Here is a 24,850-nt window from a genome sequence, read left to right as displayed (position 1 = left end):
AAAAAAAAAAAAAAATCATCATTTTCCGCTAACTTGTGACAAAAAATAAAAAGTTCTATGAACTCACTATGCCCATCAGCGAATACCTTAGGGTGTCTACTTTCCGAAATGGGGTCATTTGTGGGGTGTTTGTACTGTCTGGCCATTGTAGAACCTCAGGAAACATGACAGGTGCTCAGAAAGTCAGAGCTGCTTCAAAAAGCGGAAATTCACATTTTTGTACCATAGTTTGTAAACGCTATAACTTTTACCCAAACCATTTTTTTTTTTACCCAAACATTTTTTTTTTTATCAAAGACATGTAGAACTATACATTTAGAGCAAAATTTCTATATGGATGTCGTTTTTTTTGCAAAATTTTACAACTGAAAGTGAAAAATGTCATTTTTTTGCAAAAAAATCGTTAGATTTCGATTAATAACAAAAAAAGTAAAAATGTCAGCAGCAATGAAATACCACCAAATGAAAGCTCTATTAGTGAGAAGAAAAGGAGGTAAAATTCATTTGGGTGGTAAGTTGCATGACCGAGCAATAAACGGTGAAAGTAGTGTAGGTCAGAAGTGTAAAAAGTGGCCTGGTCTTTCAGGGTGTTTAAGCACTGGGGGCTGAGGTGGTTAAAGGACATGGCAGAATCAAATGTTACCCCCTGGCAGCGGACCTGCGATATTAGAAAAGGCATCATGCCTCTCTTTTTAATGTTCATGTTTTTAGAGCACCCAGCACTACACTGCGTGCAGTATTATTAGGCAAATGAGTATTTTGACCACATCATCCTCTTTATGCATGTTGTCTTACTCCAAGCTGTATAGGCTCGAAAGCCTACTACCAATTAAGCATATTAGGTGATGTGCATCTCTGTAATGAGAAGGGGTGTGGTCTAATGACATCAACACCCTATATATAGGTGTGCATAATTATTAGGCAACTTCCTTTCCTTTGGCAAAATGGGTCAAAAGGAGGACTTGACAGGCTCAGAAAAGTCAAAAATAGTGAGATATCTTGCAGAGGGATGCAGCACTCTTAAAATTGCAAAGCTTCTGAAGCGTGATCATCGAACAATCAAGCGTTTCATTCAAAATAGTCAACAGGGTCGCAAGAAGCGTGTGGAAAAACCAAGGCGCAAAATAACTGCCCATGAACTGAGAAAAGTCAAGCGTGCAGCTGCCAAGATGCCACTTGCCACCAGTTTGGCCATATTTCAGAGCTGCAACCTCACTGGAGTGCCCAAAAGCACAAGGTGTGCAATACTCAGAGACATGGCCAAGGTAAGAAAGGCTGAAAGACGACCACCACTGAACAAGACACACAAGCTGAAACGTCAAGACTGGGCCAAGAAATATCTCAAGACTGATTTTTCTAAGGTTTTATGGACTGATGAAATGAGAGTGAGTCTTGATGGGCCAGATGGATGGGCCCGTGGCTGGATTGGTAAAGGGCAGAGAACTCCAGTCCGACTCAGACGCCAGCAAGGTGGAGGTGGAGTACTGGTTTGGGCTGGTATCATCAAAGATGAGCTTGTGGGGCCTTTTCGGGTTGAGGATGGAGTCAAGCTCAACTCCCAGTCCTACTGCCAGTTTCTGGAAGACACCTTCTTCAAGCAGTGGTACAGGAAGAAGTCTGCATCCTTCAAGAAAAACATTATTTTCATGCAGGACAATGCTCCATCACACGCGTCCAAGTACTCCACAGCGTGGCTGGCAAGAAAGGGTATAAAAGAAGAAAATCTAATGACATGGCCTCCTTGTTCACCTGATCTGAAAACCATTGAGAACCTGTGGTCCATCATCAAATGTGAGATTTACAAGGAGGGAAAACAGTACACCTCTCTGAACAGTGTCTGGGAGGCTGTGGTTGCTGCTGCACGCAATGTTGATGGTGAACAGATCAAAACATTGACAGAATCCATGGATGGCAGGCTTTTGAGTGTCCTTGCAAAGAAAGGTGGCTATATTGGTCACTGATTTGTTTTTGTTTTGTTTTTGAATGTCAGAAATGTATATTTGTGAATGTTGAGATGTTATATTGGTTTCACTGGTAAAAATAAATAATTGAAATGGGTATATATTTGTTTTTTGTTAAGTTGCCTAATAATTATGCACAGTAATAGTCACCTGCACACACAGATATCCCCCTAAAATAGCTAAAACTAAAAACAAACTAAAAACTACTTCCAAAAATATTCAGCTTTGATATTAATGAGTTTTTTGGGTTCATTGAGAACATGGTTGTTGTTCAATAATAAAATTAATCCTCGAAAATACAACTTGCCTAATAATTCTGCACTCCCTGTATTCAGTCAGAAGAGTCATCAGCAGCTTACTAGCACACACTGTTCAGCGAATCTATGAGGCCAAGGATCTTCAACACCACTATACGTGGTGACCCATTACTCAAGGCCAATGCTGTATGATTTCTCCCCCTTCTGGATGTCCCTTCTTTCTGCTGTTTTGGTTAATCCTCATGTTGCTAGGAAAGGAAATTTTTCTTGCTTTTCCCCCATCATTGGACCCTGCGGTCACTTTACACCTGTTTGGTTGATTATAACCTTTACTCTCTTTGGTAGCCTGTTTAGGGAGGGTTCACATCTGCGTTATGTATTCCGTTATAACATGGTTATAACGGAAAGTAACGGAATCCATAGGACGGAAGTCAAAACGGAAGCCTTTAAGAGGCATTCTATTTTGATCCGTCATATTAGAAATCTATGGGAATCATAACGGATCCGTTTGTTTCCCTTTTATGCAAGACGGAAAACAATTTTTTGTCCTTTCTGCATAACTGAAACGGGACGGATCCGTTATGATTCCCATAGACTTCTATTATGATGGAAAGCCTTTTTAAAGGCTTCCGTTTTGCATTCCGTCATAATACAAGTCTATGGGCAGCAGAACGGATCCGCCCCATTTTTATTATGCAGGACTGGACACCTGCATAATGGAAACCAGGACGGATCTATTCTGCTCGGCTCTGATGGGCGGGCTTTAGCTCTGCCCTAGCCGTTTTACTGGCTAGGGCAGCGCTAAATCCCGCCCATCAGTGCCGGTGACGTCATCGGGGTTCCTGGCAGCCCCATGGAGAGCCCCGGTACGTCACCGGATCTCCAAAAAATGCCTTTTCCCTGCGCGGTTTTAGTGCAGGGCAAAGGAGAGCATCGGAGCATAAACTGCTCCGATGCTCATGTCAGGGGGCTGCCGGGGTGAAAATGGAGGTTTGTCCGGGTTCAGCTCTGAACCCGGACAACCCCTTTAAAGCCCGAGCTGAGCTGGGCAAAATTGTTAATGGGTTAATCCTTTTTAGCACTGCTCAGATATCCATCACTGGAATTCTAATACAAATCTAAATCCTCTATTAAAATGCTTCGTAGTTTACTGAAAATTTAAAATATTCTAAGCAAAGTCTCCGAAATAGTCCCAAAAAGGTTCAGCTCTGTATAGAGTCCTTTTATATTGGAAATCGGTGACAGTCCAAGATCAAGGATTTTACGAAATGTGATCGCCTAAAGCGTGTGGCTGTTTGCTGGATTTCCGCTTTATAGACCTTGACCTTTTAGTACTGTAAATCTAATGTACATGATCTCTATCTTTCAGACTAACGTCAAAAAGAGCAATGTAAAAATTCTGAAAAACTTTGATGAAGCAATAATTGTTGATGCTGCAAGCCTGGATCCTGAGTCGCTCTATCAACGAACATATGCTGGGTAATAACACTGTGTGTTGGAGCAGACATCAGTTTAATGCAAGCACAGGAGTTTTTTTTCTTCTGTCCATTAAAGGAGTATTCTCATTTCATGAGGTTATGGCGTATTACTGGTCTAGCCTTTGTGCTCCGGCACCATTGTCCACCCTAATAATACTGGATCTACGGCCTCTCTTCTCAGTTTTTTCCTGCTCAGCCATGCTCCAGACTACCTGCTGTCTCCTCTGTGAGCGCTGACAGACTTGGGCCTTAGAGCTACTTTCACACTAGCGTTCGGGGCTCCGCTTGTGAGCTCCGTTTGAAGGTTCTCACAAGCGGCCCCGAACGCATCCGTACTGCCCCAATGCATTCTGAGTGGAGGCGGATCCGCTCAGAATGCATCAGTCTGGCAGCGTTCAGCCTCCGCTCCGCTCAGCAAGCGGACCCCTGAACGCTGCTTGCAGCGTTCGGGTGTCCGCCTGGCCGTGCGGAGGCAAACGGATCCATCCAGACTTGTAAGTCAATGGGGACGGATCCGTTTGAAGTTGACACAATATGGCTCAATTTTCAAACTGATCCGTCCCCCATTGACTTTCAATGTAAAGTCTGGACGGATCCGTCTGAACTACTTTCACACTTAGAATTCTTTTCAAACTATAATGCAGACGGATCCGTTCTGAACGGATCCAAACGCCTGCATTATAGGAGCGGATCCGTCTGTGCAGACTTTAGACGGACCCGCTCTGAACGCAAGTGTGAAAGTAGCCTTACAAGTATTGCATGGACAGTAATTTATTAAAGAAAAAAAAAAACATTTAATGGAGTTGCTTAAGATAAATAAAATCTGGCAGCCCCTATAAATGATATGAATAGATACCCCTTTTCTCCCATGCTTCTTCCATGCGCTGCAGTACGGTCGTCCCTGACGCTGACGCCTTCTTCCTGGCCTCAGTGGTGACTTTCCATGGACGCAGGTCACCTGCTAGCAGTACACGGAACGTCACCGATGCAGGCAGTAAAATAAAGAGCAGTGCGAAAGACGTTTTAGGCCTGAAGCTTGAGGTTCCTTTGCAGTGATCATTGGCCCATATTTTCTAATGTTTCACAAAAAAAAAAGTGGCGCAAATTGACACAATTTGGCGCATCTAGGGTTTTCGACACTATTTTTCTGACCTGCTGTACGAGAGGTGGGGCTTAGGAAAAAGTGGGAGGGGGGGGGGCTTCAAAGCAAAATGAGTAGGCTTAATGTTTTCAATAAAAAAATTAAAAAAATAGTCTCATAGTAAATCAGCCAAAAGTGTCTCCCCCTGCACCATAATAATCATCCAGCCTGAGCCCCTGGGATAAATCTGGTGCAGGTGTAGAGAAAGTGTACGTCCGGGTCAATGTGTGGATCCAGTGCGCCACCCAAATTGTTGTTCACGTGTATAATATGGAACAACTCTTCCTGTTCATGCCAGGCTGAGACGTTTGATAAAGCGAAACCAGACAATGCCAGCCTCAGGTTTTTCGACCAGTAACCTCAGACTAGGGGATAGATCACCCTGCCCAATATTCAGGCAGGGTGAGTGGCGATTGACAATAGACCTCATCCTTATCCCCTCATTCTCTCATAGTGGTTATCGACGGCTCATCTCTGACTACATCGGGCAATGTGTTGCTGATAAACAAGCATCATTCATTTCATCAGAATGAAAGACACAGTTGGGCCACAAACGGGTAGTTTTTGTCGGCTAGGCGGGGCGTTATTATACGGGTCTGAAAATGTGGTTGTGTAATAGAGGCCTAAATGACTTAATAGGTCTGCAACTAGGTGTTACGTCTGTGTGTTGGGGTATGTCTGCACAGTCTTAACACAGGCAGCACTGATTGGACCGTGTCAGACTGTGCAGGGACACGCCCCCAACTGGTAACACCCAGGTGGACCTTTTGCAGACTCCTGGCAATTCATTTGTAGACTTCTAGTAGGAATAACGGAGGAATAGCACAGCATAGAGAGATCAGAACTGATGGTGCACAGTAGCTAGCTCATGGGAAAATGCAAGTACTTACTAAAACAGACAGATCAGGAGAGGTGACAGCTCCTTTCTGTCTCTGACCATTGCAGATAGTCAAATCCTTTGTGGCAGCTATTCTGCTGCATAATTGTTACAATCTTTTGGAACCTTTTTTAAAGAGGTTTTCCCCCTTTTTTTTTTTTTGTCAGTAAAGTTTAATTGTATAGTGAGAGGATGTCCTCTTTCTAATACACTCCAACGTTTTCAGTGTTTACCTCCTGTGAGTGCAAACATTGAAGTTTGGATCCTCCGACGTACAGTACGTGGTGATGCATTGAAGCCCAGAATATTTTAGAACGTGAAATTCATTGTCATTGTCCTTCAATAATTGATTTCATTCTGGTATCACCTTTAATTCCACAAGAAATATACGTCGCAGCAGATCGTCATGTGAACCCTTTGTCATTCATTGAAACCAGTTTAGGGCTCGTGCACTAGTTTTTTTTGTTTGTTTTTTGCGGCCCATAGGCGGAACTATGTACTAGAATGGGCCCACAATAAACGGAAATGACTGTGTGCGTTCTGCGTCCGTATGTCTGCATGGCCTTTCCACAAAATATAGAGCATGTCCTATTATTGTCCGCATTACGGGCCGGCCCTTCCGTTCCGCAAAATACGTAATGCACACGGCCGGTATCTGTGTTCTGCTGATCCGCAAGTCGTGTGCATGAGCCCTTATGCATATACAATGTCGGAGACATTCTCAGTGACTCCCAAGAGATTCTCTTTACCACTGTATTATGCCCCTTGCATTCAGTCATATCTATACGTTTTAACATTTATTTCATTACTTTACTGACAGGAAAATGTCTTTTGGGACAGTGAGTGATCTAGGTCAGTTTATCAGAGAGTCGGAGCCCGAGCCGGATGTGAAGAAATCCAAAGGTGAATGTCTTCTTCAGATGTGAAGAAATGTATGCAGTTGTTGTTCTGCAGGTTTCTGGATTCCATCACATGTAAATTCATTGTTGTTATTTGCAATTAGGGTCGATGTTCTCCCAAGCGATGAAGAAATGGGTCCAGGGTAACACAGATGAGGTAAAAATCTCCATACATAATGATAATGCTCCACTCCACAGGATTTACATTGAAGGGGTTCTGCAGTTTGTTTAAACTGATGATCTATCCTCTGATCGGCGGGGGTCCGACACCCGGGACCCCCGCCAATCAGCTGTTTGAGAAGGCAGCGGCGCTCCAGCTGTACTGTGGTCTTCCCACTGTTTACCGCCGGCCCAGTGACGTCACGACTTGTATCAACTGGCCTGGGCACAGGTAAGCTCCATTCAAGTGAACAGAGCTTAGCCGCGCCCAGGCCAGTTGATACTAGTCAACGTCACTGGGCCAGCGGTAAACAGTGAGAAGGCCGCGCCGCTGCTGCCTTCTCAAACAGGCAGAGGATAGATCATCAGTTTAAACAAACTGCAGAACCCCTTTAACCAATTTTCAGCAGACTACATCTTGGCGGTTGAGTAGGAGATAACGACCTACAAAATCATTTCTGTTTAAAGGGGTTTCCCAGGTTAGGGCGAGTTCACACTTTAGTGATTTCCATCAGTTATTGTGAGCCAAAACCAGTAGTGAAGCTACTCAGAGATGAGCTATACTGGAAAGATTTGCTTCACTTCTGTGTTTATGACCCACATCTGACTTTGGCTCACAGTAACTGATGGAAATAACTGAAATGTGAACTTGGCCGTACATGTATTAAGGACCTACTGTATCCTCAGGAAAAATGGGAGCTGAGATGCAGTAACAAGACACGGCCACTACACAGTGGATGGAGCTGTGCTTCTGGCTCAGTCGTAATGGGCCATTTTTCTAAATCCTAAAAACATATGGGTATAGGGCGTAACATAACTTTGATATTTTATGATTTTTAGAATTGCATGTGTAAAAGTATTCCTGCCAACAAAAGCATTTTATTCATGTGCAGTAATTAAAGTATAGATGTGGCGCCCAGTGCACCCACTACTCAGCTACTGGACACTGAACATTGTCCTGGACATCCACCGATGTGGTCATCTAGGTGCTCTTCAATGTTGGTGTGGATGTGGAATTGTCCTCACTCCATGTTTTAATTTTACTTCCTTTCCATGCTCTGGGTTAATGCGGTGGCCAGTCTTCATGTTTACAGTGTATTACTGTGCTGGTGTCTCAAGCTCCTGTCTATTGTAGGCTCAAGAAGAAATGGCTTGGAAGATAGCAAAGATGATAGTTAATGATGTGATGCAGCAGGCACAGTGGAGTCCTCCACCAGACACCTCTACTAAGGTCAGTGAGCTATACTATCACATGTGCCCTTATATGAATTGTGACATGAGTCATTCGTATATTTTATGATCAGTTGTTCTTTACTTCAGGTGTGGTTTAGGGCTCATAGGCGCAGTAATTGCACTTACACTGGATACCGTACAGCCTGTACCATTACCCTCCTTCCATAGGCGCAGTAATTGCACTTGCACCGGTTGCTGTGCTGCCTGTGGCACTGCCCTCCTTGTTTAGGCGGAGTAATTGCATTTGTGCTGGATACCGTACAGTCTGTACCATTACCCTTCCTTCATAGGCAGAGTACTTGCACTACCACTGGATACTGTACAGCCCATAGCATTGTCTTAGTTCCATAGGCAGCATAATGGCTCTAGCACTGGATACTGTACAGCCTATTGCATTACCCTCCTTCCATAGGCAGACTAGTTGTGGCTATGGCCTCCCCCCTACGAGGCAGCCTTGCGCTGGCCATAGATTTTATGGCTACTCCTGTGCTCATGTTCTGCCCTCACCGGGTGAGATAGATCCTCCAGGCCTTATATGTATGGTGTTCCTGAGGCGCTGGCTGACAGGTACTCTTATTCCCTATAGTGCTGTCATCTGCCCATACCATGAAATGCTGCAGCTGGTGGATTTGCTCACTTCTCATGGGTATTAATACGGTTTTCTGTGCGTGGTGTAACCTGCTGATTTCTATAGTGCTGGCTTTGCGCCTTCTTCCCTTCACATGTAGTGCATTGCCTCTACCATCTCCTACGGTGACGGCATCAGCTTTGCTTCCTTGTGGTTTTGGGTATGCACTTATTCAGTTTGCATATGTGACTTGTTTGCATGGCTCCCCTCCCCGGATAGAGCGGTCGTACTGTCCTTGTTGTCACCCCTAAATGCTGGTTCCCCACTGAGCAGCATCAGCCTCTTTTACTTCTCCCCTTCTGCAGGGCGAGTAGTTGCACTTTCTCCTGCTCGGCCAGTTTCCATATCTGTTGAGTTCTTGTATGCCCCCTTTCTGCTGTAGAGTGCCTGTGTGGGTGGGTACTGGTTCTGTTACCAGTTTTTTTTGCAACTAGTGGCGTTCGGTGTCCACACTACCTTCCTGGCACAGTATTTATGCCATCTCTGGTTCCTTTTGGCCCGTTTTTTGTACATTCCTCGGATAACCCCATTCTTGCCTTCTTTAGGCGGGGTTGTTCCGCAGTGGCGGTCGACAGTGTCTGATGAGTTTACACAACCTTAAAATTTTCGACCCTTTGGCCTAGGTGTTTTTTTCTTCTTCAGCTTCCGGTTAGGTCTGCCAATTCAGGCAGCCTTCCATGGCTTATCTGACGGCTTCTCTCCCCTCTTGTTCTGGAATTTTAGTTCCTTCTCTACCTACCTCTACTTATCAAATTGGCGTTCTCCTTGGGGAACACTTATACAGCAAACCCCTTGGCCGTAGGTCTGAAGTGGACGTTTTTGCTTCCGGAGGACGCTTTTTTTCCTGCCAGGTTACTCCTCACCTTTTTTGTGGTTTGGGTCGGTTTCACTGCCTTGTTCCCATTGACTTTCTTCACTCCCTCAAGAACTTTTTCTTGTGGGCCATTTTCATGCCTGTTATTCAGGTTCTCTAGCCCTGCCTTGTTCGTCATGGTCCCGCTGGAGTGGTTTTCTCTTCTGGCAGCCTGTTATGGTTTTGGGGCCTTGCCTTCTGGAACCCCTACTTCGTCCCCCATGGGGGGCAAAATTTTTGTCACATCTGCACTTCTGTCCCTTGATATCCAGACACCATTTTTCGTTTGTCTTCTTCCAATCAGTTTTCCACTGAGTGGTTCCCTTTTTTTTCTTCTCACACCATGTTGTGTCTGTTTTTTTCCTGGGGTTCTGACCCATGGATATTGCTTCCTCAGAAGTCTTCTGAATCCAGGCTAGGTCTCCCTCCTGCATCTTCTGCAGTCTTCTAAGCCGTGATTTATATTCCCTGGACTGTTCTTCTGCCCAGCCGGAGCCTCTGCGTGTTCAGCTGTTCTTTGGCTGGCCTTCCTGGGAATGATTCTTCCTGTCCCTTTTCGGGGTTCCAGGTGTGTCCTCCCCCGCATTTCTGTGCGGGGCATTATGACCGGCCTTGGATTCGTTCTGTTCTTGTTCCCTCCTCATGGTACTGCTCTTTAATGTCCCATGGTCTTCTGTGTCCCCCAATGATTCGAGCAAGAAAATAGGATTTTTTTTGTGCTTACCAGTAAAATCCTTTTCTCGCTAAGATCATTGGGGGACACAGCTCCCACACTGTAAGTACATTGCTGGAGCTCCTTAATGGGTCTCTCCGGTTCTTGATTCTGACCCATCTTAGTCTTTCTTACTTTTCATTGTTTTCTGTTGGCTTCTCTTGGCTGCTCTGACTGCTTTTGTACAAACTGATTAGCTCAGTGTCTGCAGGAGGGGTATAGCTGAGGGAAGGAGCTAACACATTTTTTTCTGTGTCGCCTCCTAGTGGCAGCAGCTATACCCATGGTCTTCTGTGTCCCCTAATTAACTCTGTGAGAAAAAGATTTTACAGGAAAGCACAAAAGAATCCAATTTTATTGGTTCGTAAAACTGCCATTTATCGTATGTTTTATACCATAAGACGCACCTAGGATTTAAGAAAATAAGAAAAAAAAGTTTTTCTTCAGACCTCAGATGAGACCCCTGAATCCAAGCCCCATTCATTATTAGATCTCAGATCAGAACCCCAAATCAGACCCCATTCATTATTAGACCCTTATCAGACATAAAATAAATGAACTTGCCTCACCTGCTCCAGACGGCGCCACCACCTGATCCTGCACTCACCAATCCCTGGTCCTCTCCGGTTGCCTTGCTGCACTGTGACCGGACATGGCACAGCTTCAGGTCATAGTGCGCCAAACTACGTCCTGACACTGTACGCAGCCAAGACAGTGCAGTGCAGGTCCTGAGAAGGCCAGGAGCGTTGTATTCACCGCTCCCTTGTTCTACTGTGTACTAGTTAGTGCTTCCATAATGCAAGTGATCATTAGCATTTGCTACATAAGACACACTGCCATTTCCCCCCACTTTTAGGGGGGGGAAATGCATCTTATGGAGCGAAAAATACATTATATGGTTCTTTACATGATGACGTCTTTATCTTGCAGAAGTAATAATTCTTTTCTGACTCATTTTACCTAATTGCCTTTTTTAAAATATATCCTAGGTATAAGATCCATGGCGTCACACCACTCTCTGTCTGACGTGACTTTCAAAAGTTCCTTGCACTTACAGATGTGTTACAGCAACTGTGCTGAACAAGAGAAAGTAATTAAAGCCAGTGTCGGGATCAAAGCTTTTGGGACTAGAAGAATAAAAAAAAAAAAATGTTGTTCTTTTGACTAAGCCTCTCCCAATATAATCTCTATGAAGATGTGCGCAGGGCACTTAAGGTGACCGCGAAGGTGAAACACACGAAGTGTGAACTAAGACTTCCTTCAGAGATGCTGCATGTTTCCGTGGTTAACACTTCAGGATGATTCTGGTCACTTTGTGATCTATCTGCACTGGAAATATCATTCATTATGAATATGGAAAAGATCACAGGAGTGTCAACAAGAGTCACAAGCCGGTCCAGGACCATTCAGGATAAGTTTTGATACCTGCCTAGATCAGTCGGTTCTCTAGTCACCACAATTTAAAAGAACACAAAACTTCATTAAAGATATGGGTCTGGGCGGACATCTTGTTTGTGCGTGCACATTGTACAATTACCCAGACGCACTCTGACATATTACCGCAGTTTCCGTTTTTCATTTTTCTGGTGGTTCATAGTTTGCCCATTGAGCTACTACAAATGTTTTGCAGACAATGTATTTAATACGACATTCCCATAAGTCAGGTTCCACATTTGAAGGTGTATTGTCACAGTTGATGCATATTTGTGGCCTGGCCTATGTATTATCCTTCATGATCCATAGCAATAAACACATGCATGATACAGGGATTCAGAGCTTCAGCTCCCTGGCCATTATTTCATCCACACAAACTCTCTGACTTCTTTCCTATAAGGGCTCTGTCACACGAGCGGATGCCGTGCGTAGAAATAGTGCCAAGGACAGCAGAGACACGGAGCATTAACAACTTTATCTCACTGTGATTTTGTAGTAAAAAGATCACAGAGAGGCAAAGAGCATCATCAGTCATGTAATGCTCCGGGTCTCTGCTGTCCAGAACGGGGCTTGGCTCTCTTTACCCGCACGGCATCCGCTCATGTGAAAGAGCCCTAAGGATGCATTTACACTGTTCACCCAATCACCGGTACCTGCGTGCTGCTGAACGCTATTTGCGGTGGCTTTGCAGCAAATACACTTGGCTAAGATCTGATGTGTGTGATAAAACCTGATAACATTAATAGGCATCTGTCAGCAGATTTGCACCTATGACACTGGGTGACCTGTTACATGTGCACTTGGCAGCTGAAGACATCGGTGTTGGTCCCATGTTCATATGTGCACGCATTGCTGAGAAAAAGGATGGTTTAATATATGCAAATGAGCCTCTAGGAGCAACGGGGGCGTTGCCATTACACCTAGAGGCTCCTCTCTCTCTACAAATGATGCGGCCTCTGCACTGACATTACCCGGCAGCGTAAACGCAGTCACACCTGGTCCTGTCGAACAAAGTGCAGAGGGTGCGGCAGCTGCAGAGAGCAGAGCCTCTAGGTGTAATGGTAACGCCCCCGTTGCTCCTAGAGGCTCATTTGCATATATTAAAACATCATTTTTCTCAGCAACGCGGGCACAGATGTACATGGACCAACACAGACAAGCGCACATGTAACAGGACATGCAACAGGACAGCCAGTTTCTTAGGTACAAATCTGCTGACAGATGCCCTTTTAATTCACTTGTGTTAAAAATGAGAAAAAAATACCTTATTCCTATGCCACGTTATCATAAACTGAAGTTAGTCAGCGCGAAACCGCAGCCACGTACCGGAGTAGTTTTTTATCTTGATTTTTGAAGTTACAGTCTGCTTGTGAGGAGAGCTTGTGTTCCTCTGACAACACTTCTTGGGAAATGTGCATCACGTTAATGAATGGCAACGTTTTCCCATCTTTTATAGAATTTGCTGGAAATTAATCTGCTAATAAAAGTGCTAATTTATAATCATTAAATCGACACTTAAAGGGAATGTGTCACCATTTAAATAAAAAAAAAATTCTCCTAGTTAAAACCAGATAGCAACGCATTTTTTTTCTCTAATCTATTTCTATTTTTTAGGTACAGATTTTAAATTTTATTTTCTCGGTATGATTATGGGGGCTGCCATCTCGACCGAGCTGTTCTTAACGGCCTTTTAGAAAGCATTTCAAGAAGTGCTTTACAGCAGCCACATGGGTCATAGACACAATGGACAGGAGGGAACCAGGAGAGTTTTCTAGGCGCGCTCTGTGACCTGCGCAGAGGGCATTTTACAAGCAAGGGGTAGATGAGATTTGACAGTCACCTATTGTGAATGGAGGATCCTGTGTTATCTATACACAGATGATATATGCCATTCTAAACCTGCTTGTAATGATAAGCAGATAACTGCAGTAAAGTGATATGTACAGACCAAGAAGTGGCACCTAATATTGGGCTTAGTGGCCAGTGCGAAAACGGTATGATTTTATGGGTTTTGTTTAAATATATAATAAAAAAAAAAAAATATATATATATATATATATATATATATATATATATATATAATGACATGGAAAATTTAAAAATACTATCAAAATTATTTAAAAATGTGATTTAAACAATAGTTATTTCCTGATGACACATTCCCTTTAAATGAATGCCAGAAGGCTCTCATTACACTGTACATCGGAGTTATCACATTTTCCTATTCCTCCAAGGCTACCTTAATGGTGGGGAATATCCTATCATTGCTTTGAACATTGGCTGCTCATTAAATAAGGGTTGCCCAGGGGTAGAAAAACATGGCTGGCTTCAATCTAGAAAGTGTGCCACGCTTGTGCCCAGGTTGGGTGAGGTATGGCAGCTCAGCCCAGTTAATTGCAGTGAAGCTGAGTTGCCATACCTCACACAACACATGGACAGGTGTGGCATTGTTTTTTAAAGAAGAAAGCAGCCACATTTTCCTAATCCTGGGTAATTCCTTTCCCTGTCAATAATAGACTACAAGTTACTTCCGCCTTAAAGGGGTTATGCCATGATTGATGTAAAAAAATATCAGACATCATATAGTACATGACAGTACCTAACAAAGCTAGAACCAGCCCTGTACCTCACATGGATCCAGAGATGTTCACATTCATTGCTCTGCTAGATTATCTTCAGCCTGACAGCTCAGAGGGTGTGTCCTTTCTGCTGCATCTCTCTCCCTGTAACTATCACAGCTTCTAACAGAACGTATGGCTGGTGGCAGTTGGAGATTTAAACTGAGCGTGTGTGACCTGATCATTTTGATGGACAAGAAATAAAAAAGAAAACAAACAGCAGGTGGCGCTATGCAGATACATTTTATTGAAAAGCTCACTGGCTGTACTAAATTTTTAATTACAAGGAATTGTAAAAGTATTCAGATCCAGGTGATGATTTGAAAAAAATGTTGAATATGCTTTGTGACACAACCCCTTTAAAGGATGCTGATGATTTGGTTGCATGCGTTAATAATTTCAAGTGGTCTGGGGTGGAAACAACTTTGTAGTATTGTGGGAATGGTTTGAGAGGATAACCGTATAACAGGTTAGGCCTCGTTAGTTCAAAATGATGATAATGTCTGGTTTTATGAGGATGTGAACGTGGAAGGTTGCTTGTGGATTCACAGCTGATGATCTGATTTCTTTCTACCTATGCTGCAATTTCATTTTCTGATACATGCAAGTCTACTATCTTGAAGAACCCATGGATCTTTTAATGAGGCTGTATTTCAGCATATGATTGCTGCAGGACAATGACCATTTGGATCCAGCTTTTGAGACCCTTGGACACACTAGTATTGCAAAGGGACAGTTCTGGGAGTACATCGCGCTGTTGGACTTCATTACGAATTGGGGCAGAACCAATGCTCCTAATGCAACACTCCGTTACACTGCTGTGTATGTGTTTTTTTTTTTTTTGTTTCGTTTTTCTCACCCTAAAATATATATATATATCACTTTGTTATATTACGTTTCCTGCCTTGATTCTCTGGGTAACGTATTTCAACTGCAGTTGTTAAGGATTGCCTTGTGCATTGTCTGGTAATATACAAAAGATGTGTATAGCGTTTTTGGTACTATGTACCTCTACCACGACTTTCTCATACCCAAGTTTTCCTGTACTTAATCACTCATCTATTTAAATGTGTTAAATTGAGAATATATCAGAGAAATATTAAAAGTGTTGTCTATCCTTTTCATTGTGTGTGATCTCTGATTCCCAAACTGGTAATAAAATGGAGCACATAAGTTACTGGGTGGAAGTGTCATAATTATGAAGGGGGGTAAATAGCAGAAAACGGGGTATCGTGAAGATTTAACCTCTTCTCGAAATCCTCTGTAATAGTCAGGTCTTCAAAGGGGTTCTCTGGGAATTAAGAAAATTAAAATACTTAAAGGGATTCTGTCATGAGATTTTACCCCTATAACCTAAACATATGCTCATGTCCGGAGTAATAAGAATAATCCTAAACTGGCCTTATTAAACTTCACTGTGGCTCTTTTTCCCAAAAAACAAATCACTCACTTAAGGTGCCCAAGGGGAGGTCCGTTAATACAGGTTGCCCGGCCGCACCCCTCGCCCTCCGGTGCCCAGCGCTGCCTTCGCTGTCTTCTGCGCCGCCTTCTACAGCTTGGCGTCGCCTCCGCAATCCTACCCGTCCCTCTGCCAGATCCTGCGCACTAGGCTCAACCTGATGCGCCGCGGACTCCTGGCAGCGGCTTGGTTGAGCAAAGTGCACATGCGCCGTCCTGATGCGCATGCGCACTTCGCTCAACAAAGCCGCTGCCAGGAGTCCGCGGCGCATCAGGCTGAGCCTAGTGCGCAGGCGCCGGGATCTGGCAGAGGGACGGGTAGGATTGCGGAGGCGGCGCTGAGCTGTAGAAGGCGGCGCAGAAGACAGCGAAGGCGGCACTGGGCACCGGATGGCGAGGGGTGCGGCCGGGCACCCTGTATTAACGGACCTCCCCTTGGGTACCTTAAGTGAGTGACAGGTTATAATAACCTATTTTTTGGGCAAATAGAGCCACAGTGAAGTTTAATAAGGCCAACTTAGGATTATTCTTATTACTCCGGACATGAGCATATGTTTAGGTTATAGGGGTAAAATCTCATGACAGAATCACTTTAAATATTACTTTATTCTAAATATATTCCCAAATACTTTTTTTTTGTTCCGTCTAATAGCTCGGTTTGTCTAGGGAGCAATCATCAGGGGAAATAAAATGTCCACCGTCCTATTAGTACACTCAAAACCTGTCCTAATCACACAGTAGGACAAGTTACATCACAACACTGAGCTAAAGAACATTCTCATTCTCCTCTCTGCTGAAGATCTTTTCATCTGTATTTAGGATCATCATCCATGACAAGCAGAGCTGAATCTCTGTAGGAATGGAGTTCATGAGGAGACATGAAGTACAGAGAGGAGGATGTGGATAATGAGCAGCAGCACTTGTATGCAGTCTCCATTACCACAGTCTGTCCTGTCCATCCTCTTTGTACTTCATGTCTCCTCATGAACTCCATTCCTACAGGGATTTAGTCGAAGATCTCCGCTGTATTCAGGATCATATTCCCTGACCAGTAGAGCAGAGAGGAGGAAGAGGCAGCTCTTTAGCCCAGTGTTCTGAAGTAACTGCTGTGTGATTAGGACAGGTTTTGGGTGTACTAATAGGACGGTGGTTCCGTTTATTCCTCCCTAGGCAAAATGAGCCATTATAAAGAATGAAAAGTATTTGGTAATCTATTTATAATAAAGTAATATTTAAGTATTTTCATTTTCTTAATTCCTGGAGAACCCCTTTTGAATATGGCAGCCGCTCCAGAGCAGAGCCAGCGCCATAGCAACTGGGTGCCAGCCGATTGCTGACATTTAACTCTTCAAAACCCAGAAGTGCTCGCTGGGCAGGAAGGCCTCCCCTGGGCGGAGATGGGGGAAGGTGTTCCATTGAAGTAGTAACCCAGAACATAGACGCTTGTTCAGGCTGTTTTACTTTCTGAAAAATGTTTAAAGCGAACCTTTCACCTCATTTTCACATGTTAAACTAGCCACAGTACCTTATAGATTATATTGAATGTGTTGTTATCCATGTTAGTGCCGCTTTCCTGCACTTTTTATTCATAAAAAAACCGTCTTATAAAGTTCTGATTTCTGCTCCAACAGTCAGGCAACAAGTCAAGGGGGTAGCCCTTCCCTCTCCTCTGGCCGTACCTCCCCTGCCCTAACGCCGCCTCTATGCTTTGTGATTGACAGCCGGCTCAGTCGCCGGGACGGCGCTTCTGAATCCTGCGCATGCGCCGTCCTCCTCATTCGCCGCGTGATCCCGTCTTTCTGGCAGACAGAAGCGCGACCATGTAACAGGATCGCGCATGCGCCGTACGCGATGCCTGCCTGTCTGCTCTCCCTCCCGTGCGCGCGCTCCACTATCTTCAGGCTCCAAGTGCCCCACGTGATCACTGTAGACTTGCCGCAGATTGCAAGCCAGTGATCATCGTGAGCCCCAGAAAGACGGGATCGCGCGGCGAATGAGGAGGACGGCGCATGCGCAGGATTCAGAAGCGCCGTCCCGGCGACTGAGCCGGCTGTCAATCACAAAGCATAGAGGTGGCGTTAGGGCAGGGTAGGTACGGCCAGAGGAGAGGGAAGGGCTACCCCCTTGACTTGTTGCCTGACTGTTGGAGCAGAAATCAGAACTTTATAAGACGGTTTTTTTATGAATAAAAAGCGCAGGAAAGCGGCACTAACATGGATAACAACACACTCAAGATAATCTATAAGGTACTGTGGCTAGTTTAAAAAGTGAAAATGAGGTGAAAGGTTCGCTTTAAGGCGTACCAATACACCTTAGACTTTGCCCCTACATTCAGCAGCACAGGCAGCGCAGTGATGCTGCCTGTGCCTGAAATAACCAATAGCACCTCCATACAGTAAGGAGCTTTGCTATTGGTTAGTTTGAACAAACGCCGGAGCAATACAGCAGGGGAAGCCGTCGGGAGCTGAAAGGAGGAGGGGCCGGCTCCCGAGTCTCGATGCATGAGGCGACAAACATGGCGTGGATCTGAAGAGGAATGGAGTGCTGCACCGCAAGGTGAAAGTGCAGCAATGTATCGATATGTGTAATGTATGTGATCTGCACCACACATCTCACACTGATGTATGTAGTGTAGGTGTGATGTATGTGCTGCAGTGTGTAGTAAGTGCACAGCAGGCTATTATAGCCAAGTGATAAAGTACAGGGAAGATCTGCCATATTGGACTGGACTTTATCACTTCGCCATAATTGCTTCATGTTATTTAGACCAGTTTGGGATTCTCTCTTTTTACCAGACAAAAAGGTCCTGCATGTAAGTTTTTTTTTTTTGTCCAGTCTTTTTAACAAAATATGTGATGGAGGCTCTAAATGCAGATGTGAACAAGTGCAGGTTACGTATTATGTATTTAAAATTACTTCAACTTTCGTACTCCTCCTCGGCTAAAAATACTCCCCAAGAATGGTAAGAGGAGTATTTCTACTCTTTCAGAAAAAATGTAGTGCGACCTCTGACCCAGAGCCTGTACTAGGGTTCTAGGCTTATTACTTGTATATTACAATTCAGGTCGGCAGGTGGCAGCACTGAATTGTATATGGTAATAGATAAAATGTCATTACTTTATACAAATTGTAGTCTAAGGATTGCATGTTAGGGGGCCTAAAAAATAAATAATGCAAATCCACCTCCTCCCTTGCCCAAAATTAAAGTAAAAATAAACATAATAGGCATTGCTGTGTCCGAAAACACCCATTCTATTAAAAATACAAAAACTGTATCCCATATGGTGAATAGCGTAATGGAATTTTTTTTTTATCAACTGGCCAATTTGCCATTGCCAAGTGATCAATAAAAACTTCAGATCGTCCTATAGCTGGTTAAAGGGGAACTAAACCCAGAATCAAAACATATAAAAAAAAAAAAAAAAAGGAACATTATCTACTTTTGTGTCTGTTATTGACTGTTGTTTTGTCAGATATTACAAATGCAGACCATGAAAAATACAATAGAAAAGCAGTGCATTGTAATCTCAGGCTGCAGCCAAGTCCTCTACCTCCTCCTTCACCTCCCTCTCATACGTGTGCACATGAGCCAGGAAGTATTGAAGGAGGCGGCTGGGTTTAGTCTGGATAATTTTTGTGTACACAGAGTGACTTTTTTTGTTGTTGGAAGTAATCTCCTAGTTAGGCTACTTTCACACTAGCGGTTTTCTTTTCCGGCGCTGAGTTCCGTCCTAGGGGCTCAAATCCGGAAAAGAACTGATCAGTTTTATCCCCATGTATTCTGAATGGAGAGTCAGTCCTTCAGGATGCATCAGGATGTCTTCAGTTCAGTCTTTTTGACTGATCAGGCTTTTCAGAAAAACGTAGCATGCAGTATTTTTACCTCCGGCCAAAAAGCCTGAACACTTTGACTGAACGCCTGATCAGGCCTTTTTCCCATTGACTTGCATTAACGCCGGATCTGGCACTGTGTGTTCAGTCAAAACGGATCCGGCTTTTGCATGTTAAGCCCGAAAAATGTGAAAAAAAAGTTAAAGTCCATAAATGGCGGATCCGTTTTTCCCAATGCATTTTTTCATTGTGATCAAAATCCTGATCAGGATTCAAATGTAATCCGTTTTCACACGTTTTTCCGGATCCGGCGGGCAGTTCCGGTGTCGGAATTGAACGCCGGATTAAAACAACGCTAGTGTGAAAGTAGCCTTAGTAATAGTAAAAAAAAACATTTGCTAACAGTACCAGACACAGTGCCATAGTACATACAGCTGAATAGCTAATCTGACCAGTTAAAATTTGACCTCCATTACATCTCTGCAAAGGTTGTTATCCAGCTTTCCCAGACTGCTGAATTCCAAATTTTTTTGTTTCTTGTTTTTTTTAAGGGCAATATCTAATATATAGTTGTTTTATTATGAATTCCAAATTTGTCTAGCAGGGGCTACATAGCAAACCTCAATTCTGGGCCTGCCACAAACATAAAGCACAGTTTTTATAATGTGTGTGTGTGTATATACACTGCTCAAAAAAATAAAGGGAACACAAAAATAACACATCCTAGATCTGAATTAATTAAATATTATTCTGAAATACTTTGTTCTTTACATAGTTGAATGTGCTGACAACAAAATCACACAAAAATATAAAAATTGAAATCAAATTTTCAACCCATGGAGGTCTGGATTTGGAGTCACCCTCAAAATTAAAGTGGAAAAACACACTACAGGCTGATCCAACTTTGATGTAATGTCCTTAAAACAAGTCAAAATGAGGCTCAGTAGTGTGTGTGGCCTGCACGTGCCTGTATGACCTCCCTACAACGCCTGTGCATGCTCCTGATGAGGTGGCGGACGGTCTCCTGAGGGATCGCCTCCCAGACCTGGACTAAAGCATCTGCCAACTCCTGGACAGTCTGTGGTGCAACGTGACGTTGGTGGATAGAGCGAGACATGATGTCCCAGATGTGCTCAATTGGATTCAGGTCTGGGGAACGGGCGGGCCAGTCCATAGCATCAATGCCTTCGTCTTGCAGGAACTGCTGACACACTCCAGCCACATAAGGTCTAGCGTTGTCTTGCATTAGGAGGAACCCAGGGCCAACAGCACCAGCATATGGTCTCACAAGGGGTCTGAGGATCTCATCTCGGTACCTAATGGCAATGGGGAAAAAATAAACGAACCAGCACCTCCACAATAAGTGAATACAAGAACGCAGGTGCACGCTACCTTGGCTAAAACACACTTGGATTAGTAGAACTACAGGTAACAGCACTCTGCTAGTCAATTGCACAAAGATATAAGCAAACACTGAAAGAATAAATACTTGGTGGTCATACTTACTGCAAATGCAGCTAGAAGCTCTTTGCGAATATAATTGATCAAAAATATTTCGGGCCCATCTACCGGTCGTCAAGGTCGCTTCTAATCAGATGGGTCCTACTCTAACATGCCTCTCCTGGGCTTACAGCCTACAATCTGGGCAAAGTAGTACCAAGCTGCATCCTACGCATGCCTCTTCCAGGCTGTGAGCCTGCAGTATGGGCTGGGTAGAATACAGCTGTACAAGCTATCTGATTAAAATAGCACATGGTAAATGGGCTGGTGGTGCACGGTTCAATCTCACCACCAGGGGGAGCCACTGTACTTGTACAGCTGTATTCTACCCAGCCCATACTGCAGGCTCACAGCCTGGAAGAGGCATGCGTAGGATGCAGCTTGGTACTACTTTGCCCAGATTGTAGGCTGTAAGCCCAGGAGAGGCATGTTAGAGTAGGACCCATCTGATTAGAAGCGACCTTGACGACCGGTAGATGGGCCCGAAATATTTTTGATCAATTATATTCGCAAAGAGCTTCTAGCTGCATTTGCAGTAAGTATACCAGGTACCTAATGGCAGTCAGGCTACCTCTAGCGAGCACATGGAGGGCTGTGCGGCCCTCCAAAGAAATGCAACCCCACACCATTACTGACCCAATGCCAAACCGGTCATGCTGGAGGATGTTGCAGGCAGCAGAACGTTCTCCACGGCGTCTCAAGACTCTGTCACGTCTGTCACATGTGCTCAGTATGAACCTGCTTTCATCTGTGAAGAGCACAGGGCGCCAGTGGCGAATTTGCCAATCTTGGTGTTCTCTGGCAAATGCCAAACGTCCTTCACGGTGTTGGGCTGTAAGCACAACCCCCACCTGTGGACGTCGGGCCCTCATATCACCCTCATGGAGTCTGTTTCTGACCGTTTGAGCAGACACATGCACATTTGTGGCCTGCTGGAGGTCATTTTGCAGGGCTCTGGCAGTGCTCCTCCTGTTCCTCCTTGCACAAAGGCGGAGGTAGCGGTCCTGCTGCTGGGTTGTTGCCCTCCTACGGCCTCCTCCACGTCTCCCGATGTACTGGCCTGTCTCCTGGTAGCGCCTCCATGCTCTGGACACTACGCTGACAGACACAGCAAACCTTCTTGCCACAGCTCGCATTGATGTGCCATCCTGGATAAGCTGCACTACCTGAGCCACTTGTGTGGGTTGTAGACTCCGTCTCATGCTACCACTAGAGTGAAAGCACCACCAGCATTCAAAAGTGACCGAAACATCAGCCAGGAAGCATAGGAACTGAGAAGTGGTCTGTGGTTACCACCTGCAAAACCACTCCTTTATTGGGGGTGTCTTGCTAATTGCCTATAATTTCCACCTGTTGTCTATCCCATTTGCACAACAGCATGTGAAATTGATTGTCACTCAGTGTTGCTTCCTAAGTGGACAGTTTGATTTCACAGAAGTGTGATTGACTTGGAGTTACATTGTGTTGTTTAAGTGTTCCCTTTATTTTTTTGAGCAGTGTATATATATATATATATATATATATATAATATATATATATATATATACACACACTAACAAAAAGTTAGGGATAATTGTCATGTGGGTGAAATTTCAGGATGAACCTAAAATGCACTGTAAACTTTACAGGTTGAATTTAATGTGGCCTTCTCTAAACTTTTGACTGCACATGTCCAACTGTTCAATGTTTCGGTACTTTTTGTACAACTTGCTGTTCTCCAACAAGAAGCTGAAAGGCGAAATTCACAACAGGTGTTTGATCCATAAATCTCCCGATAAATTTCCTGGTTCAGTTAGAATTGGTATTTATGAAAGTCCTCCTCATCATGCTGTTCACAATTTTACATCATGAGACCAAGACAACACCTAACAATTGATGAACAGTACCTCGTTATTGCGGGGCTTCAAGCAGGATGTTCTCAGACGGAAGTGGCCACTGAGCTTAGAGTGTCACAGAGTTTTATCAGCAGGTTGCAACAGAGATACCGAGAGACTGGAAGAGTCACAGAAAGGCATAGAAGTGGACGTCCTTTGGACACCTCCCACACTGATGACAGCTTAATTGTGAACAATACCCTGCAGAAGAACCAGATGATAAATGCCACACAACTCCAGGCACATTTAAGGGAGGTGAGAGGCATCCAAATGTCATGTCAGACCATTAGAACTGTTTACATCAACGAGGTCTGCGTGCTAGACGACCTGCAAGGGTACCTGACCACAGGTGGCATTGTCTTGCATGGGCCAGGGAGCATCTACACTGGACGAGGGACCAGTATGGCCTCAGTGCTGTTCACTGATGAAAGTTGAGTCACGCTGAGCAGAAATGATGACCGTTGACGATGTTGGAGTCATCAAGGAGAGAGCCATGCATCAGCCAGAGTTGTCACCAAACGAGCCTTTGGTGGTGGCGGTGTTACAGTGTGGCAGGTGTGTCTGGGTAATACAGAACTGCCCTACACTTTGTGAATGGTACAGTGACAAGCCCATACTACTTGAATAACATCATTAAGTCATTGTGCCTCTGCATGAAAAACACAGGCCTAATTATATAGAATGGCTAATGACCAGATTATGTTAGGCTACTTTCACACTTGCTTTGTTAATTTCGGTATTGAGATCTGGCAGAGGATCCGTTTTGATTTTGCACATCAGGATGGATCTGTTCTGTTAAGATGCTGCTCTGTGAAATCAAAACGGAAAAAAAAACGATCCGTCACTAAATACATTGAAAGTCAATGGTTGGCGGATCCAGTTTTTTATAGGCTCCTAAAAAAATGGATCCGTCACCATTGACTTACATTGACTTACATGACCGGACACAAAACCACAGCTTGCTTAGATTCAAAAAATAAATACATAAATGATAAAAAAAAAATATAAACATCATGGGCATCACTACGTCCGAAAACACCCATACTATGAAAATATAAAAATAACGACGAATGGCCAACCTGCGGCCCTCCAGCTGTTGTAAAACTACAACTCCCACCATGCCCTGCTGTAGGCTGATAGCTGTAGGCATTCTGAGCATGCTGGGAGTTGTAGTTTTGCAACAGCTGGAGAGCCTCAGGCTGGCCATCCCTGGTCTAATGGAAAAAAGTATCAAAATGGCCGATTCGCCATTTTTTCATAGCTTCTCTTACCCAATTTTTTTTTTATAAAATGTCATTAAAAAGTCACACACACTCCAAAATGGTATCAATAAAAACTACAATAAAAACTTGTCCTGCAAAAAATGAGCCCCCGCACAGCTCAGTAGATATAACTATAAAAATCTTTTGGGGGTCAGAATATGGTGATATAAAAAAATGTATTTTTCAAAGTTTTATTTTTACAGTATTTAGACTTCTAAAACCTATACACATGTGGTATCCTTGTACTGACCCAGAGAATGAAGGGCATAGGTCAGTCTTGCCGCAAATGAAACGCCGTAGGCAGGGGTGGATTGGCCATAGACCTTACAGGGAAATTTCCCGGTAGGCCGATGCCTAGGGGGCCGCCTGAGCCCTCCTCACAGTCGGCCAGTGGAAGTTTTTGGGGATGTATTTTGTGATGGACAGTGGTATTTGGCTCTGTTGGGGTGGTATAATGTGCCACAATATGGTATTGTTGGCCCTGCCTTCCATCGATTTGGACCCGACTACAAAACAGGGTCACTTTTAATATTTTTTCCAGGGCCGCTTTAAGTTCCCAGTCCGCCCCTGGCTGTAGGGACAAAACCCGTAAAACTTTGGAGGATTTCCGTTTATGTTTTAATTCCACCCCACTACATTGTATACCACATAAAATAGTGGCATTAGAAACTTGTC

The 24,850-nt window shown here is 44.1% G+C and overlaps 1 protein-coding gene across 1 annotated transcript in view; it reads left to right on the top strand.

Moving 5' to 3' along the window:
• AKAP10 (A-kinase anchoring protein 10) overlaps positions 1 to 13,635 on the top strand; it is a 54,395-nt gene extending 40,760 nt beyond the window's left edge. The window contains exons 11-15 of the mRNA XM_040423332.1: positions 3,588 to 3,697; positions 6,535 to 6,617; positions 6,718 to 6,770; positions 7,908 to 8,003; positions 11,188 to 13,635. Coding sequence (XP_040279266.1) covers positions 3,588 to 3,697; positions 6,535 to 6,617; positions 6,718 to 6,770; positions 7,908 to 8,003; positions 11,188 to 11,193 — 348 coding nt within the window. The 3' untranslated portion in view covers positions 11,194 to 13,635. The remainder of the gene's footprint in view (positions 1 to 3,587; positions 3,698 to 6,534; positions 6,618 to 6,717; positions 6,771 to 7,907; positions 8,004 to 11,187) is intronic.
• The last annotated feature ends 11,215 nt before the right edge of the window (positions 13,636 to 24,850 follow it).

Source organism: Bufo bufo, chromosome 3, assembly GCF_905171765.1.
Source record: "Bufo bufo chromosome 3, aBufBuf1.1, whole genome shotgun sequence".
NCBI lineage: Eukaryota > Metazoa > Chordata > Amphibia > Anura > Bufonidae > Bufo > Bufo bufo.
This window is presented reverse-complemented; position numbering and strand designations above follow the sequence as displayed.